This window comes from Nilaparvata lugens, chromosome X, assembly GCF_014356525.2.
Source record: "Nilaparvata lugens isolate BPH chromosome X, ASM1435652v1, whole genome shotgun sequence".
NCBI lineage: Eukaryota > Metazoa > Arthropoda > Insecta > Hemiptera > Delphacidae > Nilaparvata > Nilaparvata lugens.
Window position 1 is genome coordinate 16,340,888 of NC_052518.1, and position 22,275 is coordinate 16,363,162.

Here is a 22,275-nt window from a genome sequence, read left to right on the forward strand (position 1 = left end):
CAACCAGTGACTGAGAACAGAAAACAAGCACATATTGTGTACACATATTATGTGTTTCATTGGTTAAAAACTACAGATGAGAATTAATTTCTCTGCTTGAGGGTACACTTAAAAAGAAAAGCAAACTACTTTTTACCTTGATGTTCCTGTTAAAATCATCTTAAAATGAAATAATTGTATTGAAGATAAGACGTATAAGATGTATAAGAGGCCCGAAGATTGAAGACAATATTTATGTAAATATGTTATATTATAACATTAAACGTTTACAGGAAATCGAACGTTCTTATTTCATTTTATGTGAATAATGTCGCATAGAACATCTATCTTTCTGCTCTTAGTTTTAGATAATTTTAAAAGATTCAATTTTCTGTTTCAGAGAAAGATTGACCAACTTGCAGCAACTGGATGAAAGTCCCAAACCTGGTGACTATGTCTTATGTAAGCATAACGATACGCTTGTAAGAGGTTTTGTCCAGATAATACACGCTGAAAGGTAATCCATCATCAACCGTAGTGCACCTTATTTATTCATTTTAAAAACAATATTGGGATGAACATAGATAGAAATTTTATTCAAATTCGTCCACCCATTCTCGAGTTTTAGCAAAAAATATGAATCTCGGGAGAAATATGGTGGAAAATGAAAAATCCAGAAATATCAAGTTTGCAGTATATTTGACAATTTAAATTCCTCATGATACAATAACCAATGTAGTTTATAAAGTGTTAAATAGCCTTACAAAATAACAACCAAAAGAAGTATATTCTCAAAACCTGAGATACAGAGTACCCAGTAACGGTCAACTGATTGCTTGCTGGAAAGATTTGACTAGCAACTTGTCCACTCACATCGTGAAATGAATATGAATTTTCACAAAGTGAAAGGAAATTTTTCCTTACTAAGTAATTGCTTACTGGGAAACAACTCGTTCTCAGCCAAGTCTTTATAGACTTATACAGGGTGATTCATAATTATGGTAAAATAATTTAATACGTGATAGTAGAAGTAAAAATAAGAAAAAAAGTTCTTATAAACATATATCTATAAACGCTTCATTAGCGAGCTATACAGGGTGAAAGATTTCGCCCGGAATTCAGTTCCTCTGGTGAAATACACCGATGCTGAATTGTTTGGGGACTAGTTTTTGAAAAACTTATGCTGGATTCATATGGAAAAATATCTGAAAATTGAATAAAACTAGTCTGGAAGCTGTACTATGAGTAGTTTTTGAGAAAAAAGTTGAAATATGCAAAAAATCTAACTAGAAAAACACAGACTTCTACGTTTGATGCCCAATAACTTTCTTTAATGACGAGTAAACAAATAATTTTTCGCAATAAAAATTGTAGAGAATTTAATTCTGAAAAGAATTATATAAGCTGTGTAAACTAAATTTAAATAAAAGTTGGATAAAATGTATTCGTATGTAGTACATTACACCACAAAAATTTGCTGTTTTATGAGGAGAGAACTAATAACTCATAAGTTGTAGCTGATTGCAAATAAAACATGGATTTTAATAACAGCTGTTCCAAAACAGCTGATTTATTTTGTTTCAAATAAGAAAATATTTAAAAGAAATTATCAGCTGAAAATTTTTTTCAAAATAAATCAGCTGTTTTGGAACAAATCATTTCCTGAAACTAATCAAAATGATTTATCCTTATGAAGTGCACTTTGAGTTTTGTTTGAATCTCATTCTTACTCTGTAACATTGTCAGCTCTAGTGGCAATGAATTTAACAGAATTGGTATTCTGAATTCTGGAGCTCTTTTACCATTAGTTAAAAGATAAGATATAGCCAATGCTATCTTTTCTCTATGTTGAAAGCGAGTATATTTTTTGTTCAGGCAAAATATATGAGTAGAATTCACAGATAATTTGATATCTCACATTCATTTGTGTGAATAAATACTGAAAGTTGCTGAAAATACAAACCTTAACAAGTTGGTCTACACACTACAACTTTTTCTCTGTGTAGGTAACTTTTATTGCGTAGCTGCTGGTGGCATTTCCCCTGAGGGAGAGTAAGTAGTCTATTATCAAAGTGGCTACTTTATCTCCTAGTGAGGAAAAATATTACTATTAATATTATCTTGGTATTCTCTTCCTCGGGGTAAAATGCAATTAGATGGTAGGTGGAGGAAAAATATTTGTTAAATCCAATTGTTTATGAATGAATCATTACATTTATTATATTTTGTAGCAGGTATCTCATTCTAAATATCGACACAGGAACTCCCATAATGACTAGATTGAAAAGGCTGTTCAAAATGGATGCGGAAATAAGCTTGATTCCTCAGCAAGCTCTTAAATGCACCCTCATCGAGGCAAGTTTATCCATTTTTCAAAATAATCAACTAAATTAATAACACTTGAATAGTTTATGTATTAGGCTTTATATAAAAAATGCAATAATCACACTAACAGTATAATAGGAATATACGTTTGATGGCTATCACTTGGTACCATAGTTTTGTAGATCTCCGCTAGATAATAATAATTCCCTTCAACGATTAAGAATGGCTAAAAAACAACAGCTCCTATTTAAAACGGAATTTCATTAAGATGATTTTTTAAGCGAATCACATACGGGACGTGGGACGGCGATTTAAAGGTTAAAATGAACAATTATCTAGCATTAGGCCCACAATTCGCATCGGTAAGCAAAAGGCTTAGTAAGAGATTTTTTCTGCATTGAATTTTTCGAAACAGGAATGTTACTACTTAGGTGACGAATGCGAATTATTTCATTAAAACCCGTGATTTTGAGGTCATGTAACATTGATCATGTTTATCATATCAGTCGTTTTCTTTAGGTTTGGGTTAATTGAGCTGTAACCCGTAAACTGTATAGATGATTGATTTCAATAATTAATTTATTACAATTGTGTAAATAAAACAATTCATTAAAGTGATTTATAGATATGTAGGCTCTATTCAATATACTATTATGTTCTTACTAGTATGTAGTCAATGATACTCTTGTACTTATATTAGCAATTCGCTCCTCAACCACTGGCATTAGTTCATGTGAGGAGCTTTCTTAAAACTGTTGAATGAAAATAATTCAATTGTAGTGTGTTGATAGACGAGGACATAGTGATACTTGAGTGAATGTATATGTTCTTTGAGTGAATTTACACGAGCTAATCTGTTCTGCAGGATTCCAAGGATTCTTCACTTTGGACCAACGAGTTGAAGGAGCTGTTTTTAAATTCAATAAGACCGTGCAAATTAACTGTAAGGATAATCGGATACAACGAGGAATATCCTCCTCATTTTCAAGTAGAATTGAAAGCCCAAAATATTGAAAAAGACACTGGAAATACAGTAGATGTAGGAAAGTGGGTAACAGATCGAATTAATCCAGCATTGAAAAGTGGTAGGAGCTTGAGTCCTGTGTTGGATATGTTTTCCATTCAAGATGACAAAGAAGATAATAGCAGTAATCCACTATCACAAAAAAGCCAGGCTTCGCCTACCATAGAACCACCACATAACATCAGAGAAGTGGAATCTATAACAGGCGAGAACAGACTAGAACAGAGCCCAGAAATAGTTGCCGTTTCAACTCCTCCAGCAACGATGATTAAAGCTCCAACCTCGGCCGCTAATTCCGATGAATATCCGAGAAGAGACGACGATACTGTCATTCAAACAACTAATGTGATGTCGGTTAATAATCTTGCTTTGCCATTACTTCAAAATATGAATCTTATGAATCTAATGAATCTAATGACGGGCTACCCTTCAAGTCCCGTCCTTCCAAATGGGATGCCATTCGTGGGGTATCCTTTTAATATGAACTGTCTATTTCCACCACCGCCAAACCAAGCATCCGGCTATATAGCTGCAAATCAGTCACTTAGAAGTGCGATTTCGCGTTCAACTTATGCCTTACCACCACCGCCAAACCAAGCATTCGGCTATACGGCTGCAAATCAGTCACTTGTAAGTGCGATTTCGCGTTCCACTACAGACTTACCACCACCGCCAAACCATGTATCTGGCTATCCGGCTGCAAATCAGTCACTTGGAAGTGAAAATTCGCGTTCGACTTATGCCTTACCACCACCCCCAAACCAAGCATCCGGCTATACAGCTGCAAATCAGTCACTTGTTAGTGCAAATTCACGTTCAACTTATGCCTTACCACCACCGCCAAACCAAGCATCCGGTTATCCGGCTGCAAATCAGTCACTTGGAAGTGCGATTTCGCGTTCCACTACAGACTTACCACTACCGCCAAACCAAGCATTCGGCTATACGGCTGCAAATCAGTCACTTGGAAGTGCGATTTCGCGTTCGCCTTATGCCTTACCACCACCGCCAAACCATGTATCTGGCTATCCGGCTGCAAATCAGTCACTTGGAAGTGCTATTCCGCGTTCGACTACAGACTTCAAACCAAATCAAGCTGTTGAACAAAATCAAGGTACGTTAACATTCTTTACTCCTCTTTTAGACACTAATGAGTTTCCTGAACTGTAAATTAATACCCCTTTACTCCTTGGAACCACATTCACACCCTCAGCACAGTGGGTAGAGCTGGGTACTTTTGACATGTTCACTTTCTTACTACCCTGAACAGAGGTGCGGGGTCATGAATTGTCTTCCAAAATTTTCCTCTTAACCTTTCATTGACTGGGATGTATGAGTTTTAAATGAATGAGGTTTCAGTGCTATGAACAGTTGATCGTACTCAGGTCACCATAGGACTCCATATTATGGGTGAAGAACTAATCTTATAATTCCTCAATCAATCGACTGTGGCAAAGAATAAACTAAACCAATTAATTCAACTTTCTAGATTATAGTATATTATATGTATCCCAACCAACATAATGAATTGATTTATGTTTTTATGTTTGAATTCCTTTTCGTTCTAAAGTGCCTGAATATGTATTGCAAAAATTTTATTTTATCTCTCCTTACTTTTATGCTAATAATATTTATTGAAAAATCGTTCAAGTATTTATTTATTCATAGACAATTAATATTATTATAAATATTTTTTTATTCTGTTATTAATCATTGAAAAGTATCCATTCTTTTCCTTTATTAATTTGATATGGATTCAAAAACACTTTTGAAGTAGAAAAATCACGTTAAGTAGTAATTATAATTTCTGGTTTCTATAATTCTTATAAAATTCTTATCAGTTAATGGATCATTAAAGTTGAAGTATGAAATAAAGAAAATGAAGTTTTATTCAGTATATCGGACCAAAATTTTGAAGCGACTGAAAATATATATTTTTTTAGATTCGAACAGGATTCTCAATGAAACCCACTGTCAAATTATCCTTGTAAAAGTAATATCAAGCTGTTTCCATAATTTTCACCATCCCTGTATGTTTAAATATTGATTAAATATATGATAATTATTATAAAAACGAAGAAATGCAATGAACATTTTGATGTTAGCTACGAAAACATAGTATACAGCACTCCGGGTGTTTCAATTACAATGTGGTCAATGACGAAAAATTCTAAAAGCAGAACAGTTATCGCGCGGACTTTTCTTTCAAAATATGATTTCTTTGCCATTGTAATTCTAATTCAAATCTATTACATTTTTTTGAGAAAATACAGTTTTAAACCGTCTTCGAATACCGATTTCAGTTATAGCTTAATTGAAGAAGTATAGTAAGAAAAGCCTTCTTTGCTTTTAAAATAGTGATAGAATATTTGAAATTTAAAATTGATCACATGTAATTCGATATGATATAAAAATGCGAATGATGATTGAAATTACCTCAACTTGATAATGATTTAGAGCTTTCAACTTTAATGGTCTATTAAGTTTAATAAGGGGTTCTAGAAACCTGACATAAAAATGAATGCTTTTTCTTCTTCAAAAGTGTTTTTAAAATCAAATTGTTTTCTATTAATTTTTTTTTTATTCAATTCAATCATTTTCTAAAACTATACTTGCTCAATGTTTTTCAGTACTTTTCAATTCCAAATTGAAAACACCTGTAGTGCATGTACGTCCAAATGAAGAATTGCGTGCAATTTGCACATATGTTGTATCGCCTCATGAGTTCTATGTTCAACTAGACAATGAGAACAATGCCAAAGTAGCTGTGTAAGTAGAAATTTAATGCTGGATGATTGCACGAGTTGAAATCTGAAAAACCTTTACATTATTGCTCATCCCTGTTTTATTTCCTCTATTAGAAAGCTTTTCCTTTTTCTCTGCTTCGTACTGTGCTTATCCCACGCTCATCCCTGTTTTGTTTCCTCTATTAGAATGCTTTTCCTTTTTCTTTGCTTCGTACTGTGCTTATCCCACGCTCATCCCTGTTTTGTTTCCTCTATTAGAATGCTTTTCCTTTTTCTTTGCTTCGTACTGTGCTTATCCCACGCTCATCCCTGTTTTGTTTCCTCTATTAGAATGCTTTTCCTTTTTCTTTTCTTCGTACTGTGCTTATCCCACGCTCATCCCTGTTTTGTTTCCTCTATTAGAATGCTTTTCCTTTTTCTTTGCTTCGTACTGTGCTTAACTCACTTGAGCAGCACTGATAACCCTACTAATTTTTCATCTCATTTTCAACATTTTTGCCAAACTTCAAATGAAGTACCGAGCGTAAGTACAGTCGAACCTCTCTATAACGAACCTCCTCTCAACAAAATCCTCTACATAACGAATTTTTACCTGGTCCCATGACATTCTAGAGTTTTGGCTGCTTATTTACCTCTATTTAACGAATTTCGGACCTCTCAACAACAAAGTTTCCTTTTTATCACATGCTATTAATCGACTAATGCTCCAAATTGATACTAATCGATGTTATTATCATTATTTGATTCTATTTATTTATTGTTTAATCAGCCTCTGATTGGTTTACAGAGTTTCCATGAAATGAATGTTCCCTTAGAACCAATAAGTGGAGATTAGTGCATCTACACGGGTGCCTGTTGCTACTGACAAACACGTTCAGTATCAATATTTTACCAATAGACTCGTTCAGTCTGATACTGAACTATTAGCACTACAGTAGTAACTTTGCAAGGACCACCCTAGACTATGTTTAGTCCAGTATTTGGGGATAGTCGATTAAGACTGTTTAGTATTAATAAAACTCGTTGATTTGTTTATGCATAATACAATGATTATTACTTGAAAATGAAGATACACAGTTTCTATACCTACTATCAATATTATATAACAGTGGCTTCATGCTCCAGGTTCAACATATCTATGCGCGGAAATAAGTGGCGGGTACAGTAAAACATTAATCTTTTGAATTGAATATTTTGGTGGAATCAGTGCCGCCATTTATTTTATATCAATGGTACACAGATATGTGAGAGAATAAGATAATAAGGCTCCAAACTGAGACACTGGACCAAAAGTCTAATTTCATTCTATATAAACCATAAAACCGTATTGCTACCGTATCTTCAAACCAGTTTCTTTTGATTGTTATTTGGATAGTCTTCACTAGATATATTTTTTGTATAATGGGAAGAGTTTTTCTGCCTTGTAAATAGTGCTTGTGACTTGAGTTTCTAAAGACGTCATGTCTCATCTAGTAATCTTTAGTCTCCTTTTCTAGCAACTTGAAAAAATTGGAGAAACATTTAACATTGAAAGGTAATATTTGTAACTTGAATTGGTTGATAGTTTAGTATTGTTTAGCGTTATATGGTTTCTACAAAGTAACTTCTTACATGATTTCTTCTCTTCTGCAGGCTGCAGGTAGAACTTGAAAGGTTTTATTCAAATTGCAACCCAGTGGATTGGAGAATGAACCCAAGATCAAAGTATTGCGCCTGCAAATATATTTGGTGTGTGGATCGTCCCAGCGTGGGTCACCCAGCTCCTCACACTACCTGGTATAGAGGTGAAGTCATCTATTTGAGAGGCGTAAGAACCATTTCTCACTATGTTATTACTAGTTAATTATATTTTATATTATATATTCAATTAAATTATGTATTTAATGGGTCGGTTGAAAAAGTAGCAATTGCTAATTCTAAGTCAATTCAATTCAATTCAATTCAATTCAATTTATTAATGTCAACAAAAAATTAATATACAATTCATACTTACAAACATAAAATACAAATTCTTTATAAAATAATGAATATAAAATATCATATTCTAAATAATATTGTTGCATCCCTCTTTAAGCAAAGCTTGTGATGAGGGATGGTGTATCTCTAGAATGTTGGATAGCATAAGATACTAATATACATCGTAATATTAATAACATAATTAGATTTTATAATTTTACATTACAATATCAAGAAAAAAAGAAAATTCCATTCTCTTATGCTATTTTCATACAAATGTTGCTCTTGTAATCAGTATAGGCCTAATTGAGATTCATGAATTTAAGTAATTTTCAAGACTCGGTTTAGGTCGACTAGCACTAACTAAGCCTAAGTGGAACTACGAATCTTAGCTATAACAACCGTTCAATTCATGTCGATTAAAATCGGACGTAGCAACAGCTGCTAGACCTAGTATTTGCTTAGAGGTATGATCACATTGAATGAACGGATGTGCAAGTGCACGAGAGATCAGGCATGACCAAGCGCGCAGATGAGAAGCAAAATCTGGAAAGAGCCACAGAAACACGTTGTGACTTGCCTGTAGCTGGTCACACTTAACGCTACTAGCAAGTGCACGCGTGAAGTGTGAGTGTTCATGTGGCTCTTTCCAGATTTTGCTTCTTATCTGCGCGCTTGGTCATGCATGATCTCACGTGTACTTGCACATTCGTTCGTCCAATGTGATCATACCTTTAAGCAAATACTAGGTCTAGCAGCTGTTGCTACGTCAATTTCAATCCACATGCATTGAACGGTTGTGCACCCAATGTGATCTTACCCTAAGAACTTTCCGGAAACATGTGATTAATCCTAGTTGCATCTACCTGGATCTAGCAAATGGTTATTCAACTGAGTTTTTGCACTAGCAAGAACTAATAAATTGCAAGTTGCCAGTCACTAGATTCTAGTTTTTATTCAATCGACCCAATGACACTCCTGAACCATAACCATTGAACTCAATGAATTTGCAAGCTTCAAAGTAAATTACGTTCCTTACTTGAATATATTATTGTATATTTTTTGCGTTCAGGTGGAAATCACTTTATATTCCGATTGGCATTGGGGTTTTTCATCTTTTCTATATTAACTTTATAAAAATAACTTTTCAAAACTGAACTTGTAATTGAATTGAATTAGACTTACGTAGTCAAAATTGCTGAATTTTTCACACATTGATAGTTCCTATTACTTACAGAGTAGCCTGTAATTATTGCAGTTAATCTTAAATTCTTCGTAAAAATGCAAGAACGAAAACAAAATGAGATTGACCTAGAATAAGATTTATTTGATTACATGCATGTGTAACCAATCTCACTGTTTCACTTTGTCTTCTTATAAGTTTGCTGAATCAATATTTATATCTATAATATAATGAAGAAAAGAACTGGCTCATACATGTACGGGCTAGAAAATACACTAATGACACGTCTGAACTACTGAACTGATCAACTTGCAATAATTATGCATAGAGATTACCGAGGGTGGTTAAAGGCCCAGTTTTATCTCTGTTGATTGATTAACTATAATTTTAATAATTAATTTTATTCAATTTGTGATGTCAAGTTTACATAAGATGAAAGCCTCTTCAAATTGTTATTCCATTGTAAATGATTACAGTGTTGTTCTTACTTGAACTATCAGCAAGGAACTATACAACTAAATTCAATCTATTTGTGCTTTGAACTTGCTGAGCACAGGTTACCTGCTAGTCTTATCTAAATAATTTAATCTTTGCTCAAAATGTAATTGAAGGCAGATTGCCACATGCCATTATCAGAATGAGTGACCCGTTACAGTGAAAATATTGAGCTCTAATGGAGCTATTGCCAGCCGAGCAAAGTGTATGAATAGTCTGATGGCAATTAGAACTGATGGCAATTCTCACTGTGGTACTGGACACTTGCACTAATACTGATGTGTGCCAATCTGCCATGGCAATGTGTCGGTCGCCTACAAACCAGTGTTATTTTCTCATTTCAATCAATTCACTGTTCATCTCATTGTTTTATTATTTCTTTACAGAAAGAAGCATTTGTATACCTCGTGGATTTCGGTGTAAAAGTATTCAGGAAGATCGAAGATTTACGAAATTTGAATGAGCACTTTTTTCTCCTCGACAAAATGGCTAAACTGTGCCATCTTCAAAACGTTAGTATATTTTCATTGATAAATACATTAAAGTGTACTCCTCTCCCCAACGTAAAACCGTTCCCCATCTAAATTTGTTCCCATTTCCCAAAATCTAAAAGATAATTCAAGGTTGGTAGCTGACTATAGTGAGGTCCACTTTATAATGGCAGTATTTGATTAACATTAAAATTGCTATTCTTGTTTATCATTCGACAAAGCAGATAGCGCTATCCTTTTCTACCTCTGCAACGTTGCCAGATCTTTTTAACGATGGTTGAGTTAATATTACAGGTTAATGATTTCAAGGTGAAACAAGAAATATTCTCCGACCACTTTCCGATCTAAGTACAGTAGAAGTATGTAAAAGTGGGTAACATGAAAATGAGGATTACTCGTTACCGCTACCAACATATAGCTGGGCTGGGCTGGGCTGGAAATATGGAGACGCAGTATAAACAACGAATTAGAAATAAGCTACCTAGGTGGATCGAATATGGGTGATGTAAGTGATGTAGAACAAACACTTGAAGAAATAATCAAGGAGAGGCAGCGTGTGAGTGCAAGAAGAGATGGTAAATTTAGACATGTATGGTATGATTGGGAGTGCGAAAGAGCGCGTGTGCGATGCTTTAAAATGTTAAATTTATTAAGAAGAAATAATTCAGAAGTAAAACACAACTATAAGTCATTGTGTAAGAATAAAAGGAAACAGTATTATCAGGATGCAGGGATCAAATTAGCTAATGTAAGAGAATCCAAGAATTTTTGGGAGACGGTAGGCTGGTTTAAAAAGTCGAAAAGGTTATCAACTAGCTCTATAACCCCGGAACAGTGGAGTAGATTTTTTGAGCGACAGTTTACCTCTGAGATATTGATATGCATGTGGTGCCTATTAATAGGATCGAGATTCTAGATGCAGTGATAAATATGAATGAGTTGAAAGAAGCATTGCTGAGGGGAAAGGATGGAAAAGCCCCTGGAACAGATGGGATACCGATAGAATTCTTTAAGAAAGCTCCAGAGGAATTGCTCAATACCGTCTTATCATTGTTCAACCATGCACTTCAGAGCAGATGTTTTAGGGAAACGGCCATTTCTCCAATATTTAAGAAAGGAGACGTATCAAATGTGGAAAATTATAGAGGGATTTCTTTTGTTAATTCCTTCGCCAAATGGTTTGCTGGGGTACTGCTTGGAAGGCTAGAAAAATGCGAATATCAGACAGGCTTTAGAAAAGGATATTCCACGGTCGACAACATTTTCAACCTAGTTCGTATAATTAATATGAAAATAAGGGGAAGAGGGAAAAATATATATTGTTTTTTTGTCGATTTGAAAGCCGCCTATGATAAAGTAGATAGACTAACGCTAATCCATAAACTGTACGCAATAGGGCTGTCAGACCAGTTTGTAAAAATTATTTCTAGTTTGTACACGGACACAACGGCTAGTATTTGTGTAAGGATAGAGTGTCACAGTTTTTCAAGACTACCTGTGGATTAAAACAGGGTTGCTTGCTATCACCATTGCTCTTCTCACTGTTTGTTAATGTAGAAGTGGTCAAATATTCAGGCGTCATATTAACATCCAAATTATCCTTTGTCGAGCATGTCAAAGAACGAACTTCTCTTGCCAAGTTTGGAATAAATGGAGTATGGAAAGATGTTATTGTTCGAAATGACATCGATATGAATGTGAAGTGGAGAGTGTATGGGGCGGTGATGAGAACAGTGGCAACATATGGAGCACAGGTTTAGGGTTATAAGAGCTACGACATGCTAGAGACTTTGCAACGACTTTTTTGTTGAAAAACTTTAATCTGTTCAGAGTTATGAGACTACTTAGAGAGTTAGCAGAAAAGGTATTAAGAAGAAAGAGTTTTTGGTGTAGAGAGTAGATGAGATGGGACGAGTAATTGGACTGTAACCTTGTGAGATGACTACCTTGTGACTGACTGATAGGACTGAAAGGAGAAATGATTTCATGTCCATGTACGAGGGAATGAAAGAGAAAATGAGAGTTGAATGGGTAAAGGTGTGTACAGATATACGCGCCTCCAACACGCTCCGCACTCGCTCCGCACTCGCTCCGCAATCGCTCCAATCATGAACGTTACGCGAGATGTTACGCAAGGGTTCGATTGAGGTTCGAAGGATGATCGATCCGCTCTTTTCTTATTGTTGACTTCACTACAGCCTAACCTCACAAATGTGAAACGTTCAATCCAGCTGATCGGGTGACAAAACTAAATAAAATGTTCTGACCAGGGGATTGCTGGGTAGCCTAATAATACATTATGTTTATATAACTACTAGTTCTGTGAACAGTAGACCTCGCGTAGTTATAAACCGCAGCCTCCTCTTATACTGTCCATCAGAGTAAATCCTGTCTGTATCCTGTCCGATATCTCGTGTCGGCGACATATCGGTGTGAAAACGGCTAATGGCTGTTGGTGTATCAAAAATGCTAACATGAAAAGCTAATCTTCTTCAAGACATACCGGCAACAGGACAGCCCAAGTTCAAAGCAGAGAAAGTTCGAGAGACAATACAATGTTATTGCACGCAATCAATAGTTCATTTATCTATTTATTTATTCACAATGGAGACAACGGGTTTCCCCAAATATGTCTCCTTAACAACAAAAATTGTACCGATACAAATGAAAAAAGAAAAATAATGATAAAATAATACGAACTTATGCAATAATAAATAATACAAACAACAAAAATACCACCTAATTTAAAAATGAAAAGTACAAAGATTTCAAATACTTATGAAAAAAGTGAAAATAAAACAAATTGAGAATTCAAAATTCCAAAACTTATAAAAATTAAAGAATATAATAGCAAATAATGAACAAAAATTTTATCAATAGAATAAATAGCATTTATAACTGAACGACGTCCCAAACCACATCCACACTGATACACCCACTATTTATTTGATCAGATCATGCTTACACAAAATTTAATTATCACAATTATAATGCGTCCCGGAATTTAGCGCGAGAAAACCAGAAGACATCTATAGGCGCCCAGACAAGCTGTTATTGAGCTCTTTGTATCAGACTATAGAATTATTAATCATAAATCAGCTGTCGAGTTGATTATAAATCGCATGCCATGACGCATGCAATTCAATATCTCAATGTAACTTTGTAAAAAATCAGCAGCTGTGTAGACTATAAATTGCATGCCTCATTGAATGAAATTTTTATGCACTATTAAGTAGGATGACTTAATAGTGCATAAAAATTTCATTCAATGAGGCATGCAATTTATAATTTTTAATTTTAAGTCATCCTACTTAATAGTGCATAAAAATTTCATTCAATGAGGCATGCAATTTATAGTCTACACAGCTGCTGATTTTTTACAAAGTTACATTGAGATATTGAATTGCATGCGTCATGGCATGCGATTTATAATCAACTCGACAGCTGATTTATGATTAATAATTCTATAGTCTGATTTTTACTCTAATATTGGCATATGAAGGAGGCTCCTTTTTCCTTTTATATTATCCTTGAAATGCAAATTTTCCAAAAACCTTGTATATAGGTCGACGCGCAATTTAAAAAGGAACATACCTGTCAAATTTCATGAACATCTATTACCGCGTTTCGCCGTAAATGCGCAACATATAAGCATTTAAAAATTTAAACATTAAGAGAAATGCCAAACCGTCGACTTGAATCTTAGACCTCACTTCGCTCGGTCAATAAATTTATAATGAATACTATGATTATTTAATTTATTTTAATATTTTATTATAAAAGGTAATGTCTGTCATTGTTTCAAAAGGTGAAAAACTTGATTGGGAGTTCGGCTTCTTTCTTCTAAATGCTAATATGCCGGTACCTATTATTATAAATGCTTTTATAACTATATTATTCAATTTAATGATTGATTATTAATTTTGATAATTTTATTTGCTAACACAGAGATCGTAACTATTAACAAACATTACAAACAAACACGTTGACCACGCATGCGAAACTATTGGTTAGTTCGACCTAGGAGCTTGCCAAGCTCGACCTCTGTTACACGCTCTTCTCGCGTTCCACTCTTGCTCGATCATCAATCGCTCTGCTCGAATTACGTTCGATTGCGGAGCAGAGCGAAAGTCTGTACGCACCTTAAGGGGAGCTAATGAAGCAGAATTTCATCCACTGTATAAACAGTTGGAGCAGGGGAGTGATGTCAAATCTTATCCAAACTCGGGCTACGATAGAAAAAAGATAAGTTTGATTCTTAAAGCCAGAGGTTCATTCTTCTATCTCAACTTTGGGCGTGGAAGAGAGGAGAGACAGTGGTTATGTTCCTTATGCAATTTGGTGGAGAAAGAGGACATGCTTCATTTTGTGGGGGTTTGTCCGATATTTGCGGATGTGCGAATAGCATGGCTTGGAAGGTGCAGACTCTCCGCGGTTGAGGTAGTCGAATGGCTGAACGGGAAGGGATCGGATGATTTGACGGCATTTCTGATGGCGGCTTTGAATTTAACAAATGATATGATACGGGAATTCAATTACTAGGATATAACCGACTCCTGACAGACAACTTCAAAGGTTATGCCAGTCACCAACCTAATAATATCAAATATAATTCAATTTATTGTGTAATAAATTGTATTGTTTACTATAATTTTGTCAATAAAGGTTGATTTACTACTACTACTACATTAACATTAAAATTGCTATTATTGTTTATCATTCGACAAAGCAGATAGCGTTATCCTTTTCTACCTCTGCAACGTTGCCAGATTGTCTTAACAATCTAGAAATATGTAATTAATTAACATAATATGTAATCTAAATTATGAACATTTATTATTTAATCATTGAAAACCATATTTTCTTGATGAATCGAATACAATAATTCATAAACAAGAATGAACAGTTAATATTATATCAGATATACCGGTATAAGGCAGTAGCAAGGCAGAGAACCTGCAAAGCTGTTCTCCTATCTTTCTGCACTGCCATTATAACGTGGACCTCACTAGAATTCTCAATTTCTCATATTAATATTTTTCTTAAGAACTGCAATTTCTTAAGAAATTAATTATACACTGTCTAAATTTTGCCCTCTGGGTTGAAGCGTTGAGCTGTAAACTTCTTTGAGATGTATTATTTTCTTTCATTACATTTTCAGCTCACGACAAAACAAACCTCATTCACCTCAAAAGTATGATTCAGATGTTGTTCTTCTGAAATAAGAATTTAATATTAAAAATTGAAACTAAAATGAATTAAGAAAACCGATAAAGAGTTGATTAAAAAAATAAGAGAAAAGCTAAACAAAGAAGATTTTTAATGGTTTTCCAGATGATGTATAACAGTTGAAATTGGATATTTTGTAAACATTTCAAACAGAATTTGCGTACTTTACAGTTGTGTTGTGTGTGATGTGGTACTTTCCCGTAATGAAAACTTTTATTATTATACTAAAAATATAAACATGACCTGGTTTCGTGGCTTTGCCAGCCACATCTTCAGCCTTTGTAAACAAACAGCTGAAGATGTGGCTGGTAAAGCCACACCCAGGTTCTGTTCATATTTTAGTATTATACAATAATAAAAGTGTGACAATTTCATTTTATGTTTTCATAATTTGCGAAAATGATCACTGAATGGATCAAGAATCGGTTTTAAGCCATTGCACAGGTGCATTGTTCTTTGAAGGAAACAATGTGTATGTTGCATTTCTATTATTATTTATTAATTTATTCAGATACATGTTTGAAGATATTGTCATAAATCTATCAATTCCATAGGTACCAAAGATTGAGGATAAGATCGATTCAGAAGATGTTGCCAACTACTTGACATCTCTTCTTATAACCAAAGAACCACTGAAAATGACTGTTGTCAACAATTCCAATAGGTAAGTAACTTCATGATAATTTTATTGTAATCCTTTATAGGCATATATTATAGTCTGAATTGAGAGTTGGTTGAGACATGGCCCTCCAGCCGACGAAATATCAGCGTTGCCAAATTGTTAGAAATTGCGACTTACGAAATTTCCCAATTAAACCGCAGGTCTGTATGAAAAATATCAACCCTGATATTACAGTAGTGATAAAAAGTTCATTCAGCGAATCTCTTCAACTTTGAAACTCATGAGAGGTAAATCTAAGGATAGTATACAGGGGGTTGTCTCGATTCCATAACACATGTGGAGAACACAGCCGGCTATGTGACGTCACCGTAGACCTCTCAACGTAAAAATGCCCTACTTTAAGCAATCACAGCCAACACTACATAGTCGTGAGCCACACCAAAAAGTTCAGCATTAAATTCTCTATAAAACTATAACAATTCAAAATTTGAGGAGGAATTCCTATCATTTCCGACAGCTCATTTAATGAAACCCGTTAATAGAACACTATTTCGATTTGATACATGCAATTTCACATTAATTTTTTACATTTTCTCTTGGTTTCACGTAATTAGTATAGTGTTTTCTCTTAGTGATGAGATCATTTTCAGAGACAACTTCAAGCCTTTTTGGTGAGACATCAATGTATGACGACATGTGTGTAAACACATGTTCATCATGCATGTCTTGTCGTGGCCAGCCTAAGACTAATCTAGGGTTGCAGGGCTCAATACTGTAGGAAATATTTTATTTTGCAAGCTATTATCCAGTGTTAGAACTTCTAATATGGTGAATAACGTAACACATATTATTTTATTATCATGTGTTTAAAATATTATTCATTAAAATAACAAATTTGACAAAAATCAGCATTTAGTTTCTGGAATTAACTCAAATGTATAAATTGATTTGAAAAGTGTAAGTTGTTAAGAAATGAATAGAAGTCTATTGAAGTGTGATGGAAGATCTTATTTTAGGATAATAAGATTTCCTATATTTTGGGGACTCATCCGAGATTGAGATTGAATTCAAGTGATTGAAATTAAATTCAAGGGATTGAGTTAAACGAGATGAAAGTAATTTATCGCCGCAGAGATCTGAAGTTTTGTGTGGAAAATGTCATATTTAGGAAGGTCGAAGAAATGTGACTTGCTGAAAATAGCTGGAGAGTTGAATATTGATCTGCCTATTAACCCGAGGGTGTTACAATTATGTACATTGATTACAGAATCAGAAGGCTGTGATGAAGAGTTTACTAAGGGTTTGTTGGAAAGAGTAAAAGCAGATAGAGAAAATGATGAGGAACGATACATCATAGACAGACAGACAAAAATATATTTATTTTTAAAAAATGCAATCTACAAAGTAAAAATCTCAGTTTCAATACAAAACAACTTCATGAATACAAAAGCCAAATGAAATTCTTAGAAAACGGTCTGCATGGGAAAAAATTAATGCCTGTGCGCAAACCAGAGTTGCAAATTACAAATTTTACAGAGAGAAATGAAACACTAATTTTGATGCATAAAGAATCTTATTGAATATAGTTATAATTGCATTCAGTGAATTATTGGATATCTCGAAAAAAGTATTAATTATTAGTGTAATGGTGCATACAGATTCCATGACCAGTATAGAGGTTATCATCACCAGTTAATTTATCGATCAAGATGGGTATTATAATTTGTTGTGATGATGTTTTCTGCATTGTCCATTCTCAGCTGTATTAAAATGTCTTCAATTTCAATTTAAATGAGGATTTAGAGACCTCCTGAAATACTATCTGATGTGGGAAGTGACGAGCCAAGTTACGATACAGAACATGTGAAATATAGAAGGAATTGGTTTGTATAAGAGATCTCTGGAGGGGTATAGCTGTAATACCAGTTTTTATAGCATACGGCCGCGTTTGATGCATATGTGTAATGGGCCCAAGAATGTTCATGTTTGACAATAAATGTGTTGAAATGTTTTTAATGAAGAGCTATCTTACAGTCAGGACCGCACTCTCCTCAAAGAGAATGTTAGTTGAGAAACGAAACTAAACATAAAATCCACTCTTTCCATCCAACCAATTGTGGCAGCTTTGAGTGAATTACCAAAAATGCGATCCCTGGTTTATTCCGGTCATGTTTTTGCTACGTTGCTATTTTCCCCTCCATGTCAATTTTATATTAGTACTGTATCAGCATTTGGCTGTTTTCCGGCTGATTTTCTTCCAACTTGCAAAGGATACTTTTCTATCAAGATGTGATTCATGTAACAATCTAAATTAATTGTTTTCTCCTAATAAATGTAACCTGCCTCTACTTGAATCAACTCATACTACATATTAATTGTTTATCCATTTCAGGAATTCGTTGGAGGTTGTTGTCAAAATTCATGATGAATCAATAAACGACAAAATAATCAAATATATAGGCATGAAAGCCCTCTCCAGAGAACAAAATAGTAAGTAGGCAAACTGCTTGCCAGTGAATAGTACCAACGGTTGCCAATTTGGTACCAAAAGTAAATAAATGTTAGCCATCAATGTTATTTCACATGTTTTTCTTGAATAAGAAAAAATTATTGTGTTTTTGTATACATTAATAACATTCAATTCTTTTTTATTTTAATGTTGTTGTTCAAAAAATTATTAAATATTGTAAATATAAATGATATTTCATGTATATAGTTACAATAATTTGTAGCCTATTGTGTCACTAAAGATGTTGCAATTGTACTTGGGTAAATCAGACGTTTTTACTTAAACTCACTATTTCTAAAAAGTGACCCTGTATTCATGTAGACTTCCGTGAAGACCGTTCTACCGTGCCAATTGTAGATGGATTAATATTAATTTGTCTTCAGATACTGATGTTGGTGATATATGATGTTGTTTTGATATCCATCCATAATGAAAACACTGGGATGTTTCTTAGAAAATTATGTGTTTCTTAGAAAATTGATGATATTTCTGACAACATCCGAGTGTTTTCATTATAATAATTTGTCATTTTACGTCATATTTAGGACAATTTTAGTAGAATTCGAGTAGATTCTACATGCTGTAATTATTCTATGAAGTGATTACTCTCACGTCCCTGTAACTTACATTCTGAATAAATCAAAATAGATATTTGATGTAGGTGTAAGGGTGTAGGTCAATTATTGTCGACAATATAGGTATATTTTTGCTTATGTTGGCTGTATTGTTGTTTTGTCTTTATAACTATATAATGACTAGTTCCATCAACATTGTCATTCTGTTAATCAAGACGCTGCACTGCCCATTCACATCAAATAACAGTTTTTGTGATCAAAAGGGGCCAAAATTCATTCTTACACTCTATACATAATAATATATTCGAATGATATTTTTAATATTTCTCGAATAATATCAGAATATTGTCATTCAAAAGAAAGCCCGAACCCCTTAACCTTCCCTTTTCCTTTGAAACATAATTCAAGATTACCTTTTATGTTATGTTGTTTTGCCGTGAGATTCGACGAACTGAGTGGCTCAACTTGCCACTTGTTTCAGTATCTCACGAAATGGCCAAAATAGGCAGGTGATGTACTGAGACCCTCTCAAATAAGTCAGGCTCTCATGGGACAAAGAATATATAATCAGCTCGTAAATTGAATTTATTTCAGAGTGGAACCCCACGGCAAGCAACTACTTTGCTGAAACTAACAGACTGGACCATTTTAATGACAAAAAGTTGATGGCAACCTCTGGATGCATTCCCATGGACGAGAAGACAATCTGTAGCTTTTACAGAGAGACTGGTCGTTGTCCGAAGTTAGGATGTCGACAAATACATAAACTCATGGGTAAAGGTAAATATCATATTATTTTCATCATATTGGTAATTATTTCTAAACTCTTGATTCATCTTAAATAAACTTAGTCGGTCAGTACAAACGTATGATATAAATAATTTGGATATTTTCAGGAAATTAGATATCCAAGTGCAGTTTTTTAGTAGTTCCCGCATTTTATAATAGCATTACAGTATTATATAATAGCTTTATATTATTTTATAATAGTTTTATAGTTCAATTCTAGAAATAGAACATGACATTACTGAGTCGATAGGTTTGCAAGATATAATCATCACATGTAATGTGACACTAGAATAGGATCAGTGAATGTGGCATTGAATAAAGTGAGAAGTCTCAATGAATATTAATTTGTTCCAGATGTATCTGCAGTTGTCAAGACTGAAACTTACACACGACGAAAATTGCCAGGGGAGGGACGCATTATAAAGATCAAAGTCCTACAAAACGGATGTCTATCACCTACACGGTTCTATGGGCATTGGGAGTTTATCAATGGTAAGGTTTTTCTCATTTTTATAAAAACTCAGAAGATGTACTAATTTATTTGAAATTCCGTACATACATTACAGTTTAATTGATGTTCTTGTCTAGAAGCTCAATTTATATATCATAATCTGCATATTTGCCTCTCAAGTTGAATCATTCTTTATTAGCCAGGTTATGTTAGTTATATGTTGTACTAGTTATATTAATGTTGTCTAGTTATACTTGCAATAACCAGTCTTTGCTGGCCAGGATAGCTGAGCGTTGCATCCTTCAGTCTGCTAGCGCTACCTGGTCGTGGGCTCATTTGATCATCTCATCAAATCACTCATGCACTTTTGATTACCCACGCACGCACAAGCTAATAGCTCATGTGGGCATCATCCGAAATGAAAAAAAATAATTATAATATAATTTATTGTTGTGATAAATTGTTTTGTTTTCTAATCAGATGCTGAAAAGAACCGGAAAATTGTTCGTAGATCATATGTCACGTATATGCAAATAGACTACGAATCTGTTGAGTATTCTGGTGGTGAAGATGATGAAGGTGAATCTTGTAAAGAAACGTTGCACACATTAATGACAGCATTGAATGAGCCGTACAACATTCGCCACTACCAGCATCTCAACGTATTTCCACTGATTGGTGAATTGGTGATTGCAAAAAAAATTTCCAAAGTTGGAAGATTTGTTTGGTTACGAGCCAAAGTGCGTGACGTACAACGGTTTGGCGAAAAATCGTGTGATGTAAGTCTAGTGTATTTCATTTATTGTTATTTTTATAACTACTTTTAACAAGTCTGACCTTTTGTCAGTTGCCTTGTTAATCAATCTGTAGTCTCATATGGTAATTATGATTTTCTCATCATCAAAATTTCACTGTGCCGATTGCCTGAGAGTGGCGTTATTTTGATGCAATTTTCACCCCACGAAGACGTAAATTGCTGCCTTCTATCACCTGTAATCCTTTTAGGATAATATACTATTTTCTTGACTGAGAAAATTTCGCAGAATAATTTTCAGAAATGCAGCTGAGGTTCTTCTTTCAGCTGTTCTATTAAAATCTCTCTAGTTGAAATTAATATTTTTATAGCTTAATATTTCAGTACATGACCGTATCTTCTAAGTGTATTTCATTATGTGTTGCGATTAAGTTATCTATGATGAGTATTGAGAAGGCAAGTATGTTTGGAAACTCTTCTCATACGTATGCCATCATATGTGTAATTTTATGTATTCTATTGAATTTCTCTAGTACCATTTAGTTTTCTTTGAAATTTTTCAAAAAAAAGTTTGGCACCTGATAATGGGTGAAACTGGTCGTGTTATCAATTAAATAAAAGGGTTCAAGTGATTCTTTAAAAAAAATCGTAATGATTTTTATGTGTAATGAAATAAAAATGTTTGATTTTCAGGTATTCCTAATTGATTTCGGGGAGACAAATAGAATTCCTCTCAGTGATTTGCGTCGTATGGAACCCAGATTTCTACATCTTCCTCCACAGGTTTGATTTAAATTCATAAAAAATGAAAATTTCAAGTATTTCTTGACAAGCATAACGGCTCATATTGTATATCCCAATTACACCGCTAATTTCTTCTTCTTTGACTAAGCCTTATCCCAATCAATTGGGGTCGGCGTTTCCCTCCTTCAGCCGTCTCCTCCACAAAATCCTGTCCTTCTCCTCCCCGCGTCGCCAACCCCTCTCCCGCGAATCAGCCTCTCCACCTCATCCTTGGCCTTCCTCGCCCTCTCGTCCCACCCAGATTCAAATCCTGCACCCTCCGTGCCACATAATCCTCCTCACGTCCAAATCACCTCATCCTGGCCTCCTGCATCTTCCTACCCAAGGGTCCCACCCCAACTG

The 22,275-nt window shown here is 34.3% G+C and overlaps 1 protein-coding gene across 7 annotated transcripts in view; it reads left to right on the top strand.

The window, feature by feature from the left end:
- Nucleotides 1-22,275, top strand: part of LOC111051593 — a 57,481-nt gene that overhangs the window by 32,760 nt on the left and 2,446 nt on the right. For 4 of the 7 annotated variants that reach the window (XM_039442515.1, XM_039442513.1, XM_039442512.1 and 1 more), the window contains 12 exons: nt 380-496; nt 2,211-2,334; nt 3,170-4,442; nt 5,959-6,097; nt 7,708-7,882; nt 10,096-10,221; nt 15,984-16,093; nt 18,444-18,541; nt 19,730-19,915; nt 20,279-20,416; nt 20,856-21,154; nt 21,823-21,912. In XM_039442515.1, coding sequence (XP_039298449.1) covers nt 380-496; nt 2,211-2,334; nt 3,170-4,442; nt 5,959-6,097; nt 7,708-7,882; nt 10,096-10,221; nt 15,984-16,093; nt 18,444-18,541; nt 19,730-19,915; nt 20,279-20,416; nt 20,856-21,154; nt 21,823-21,912 — 2,875 coding nt within the window. The remainder of the gene's footprint in view (nt 1-379; nt 497-2,210; nt 2,335-3,169; nt 4,443-5,958; nt 6,098-7,707; nt 7,883-10,095; nt 10,222-15,983; nt 16,094-18,443; nt 18,542-19,729; nt 19,916-20,278; nt 20,417-20,855; nt 21,155-21,822; nt 21,913-22,275) is intronic. The other 3 variants (XM_039442518.1, XM_039442517.1, XM_039442516.1) reach the window with 3 other exon arrangements.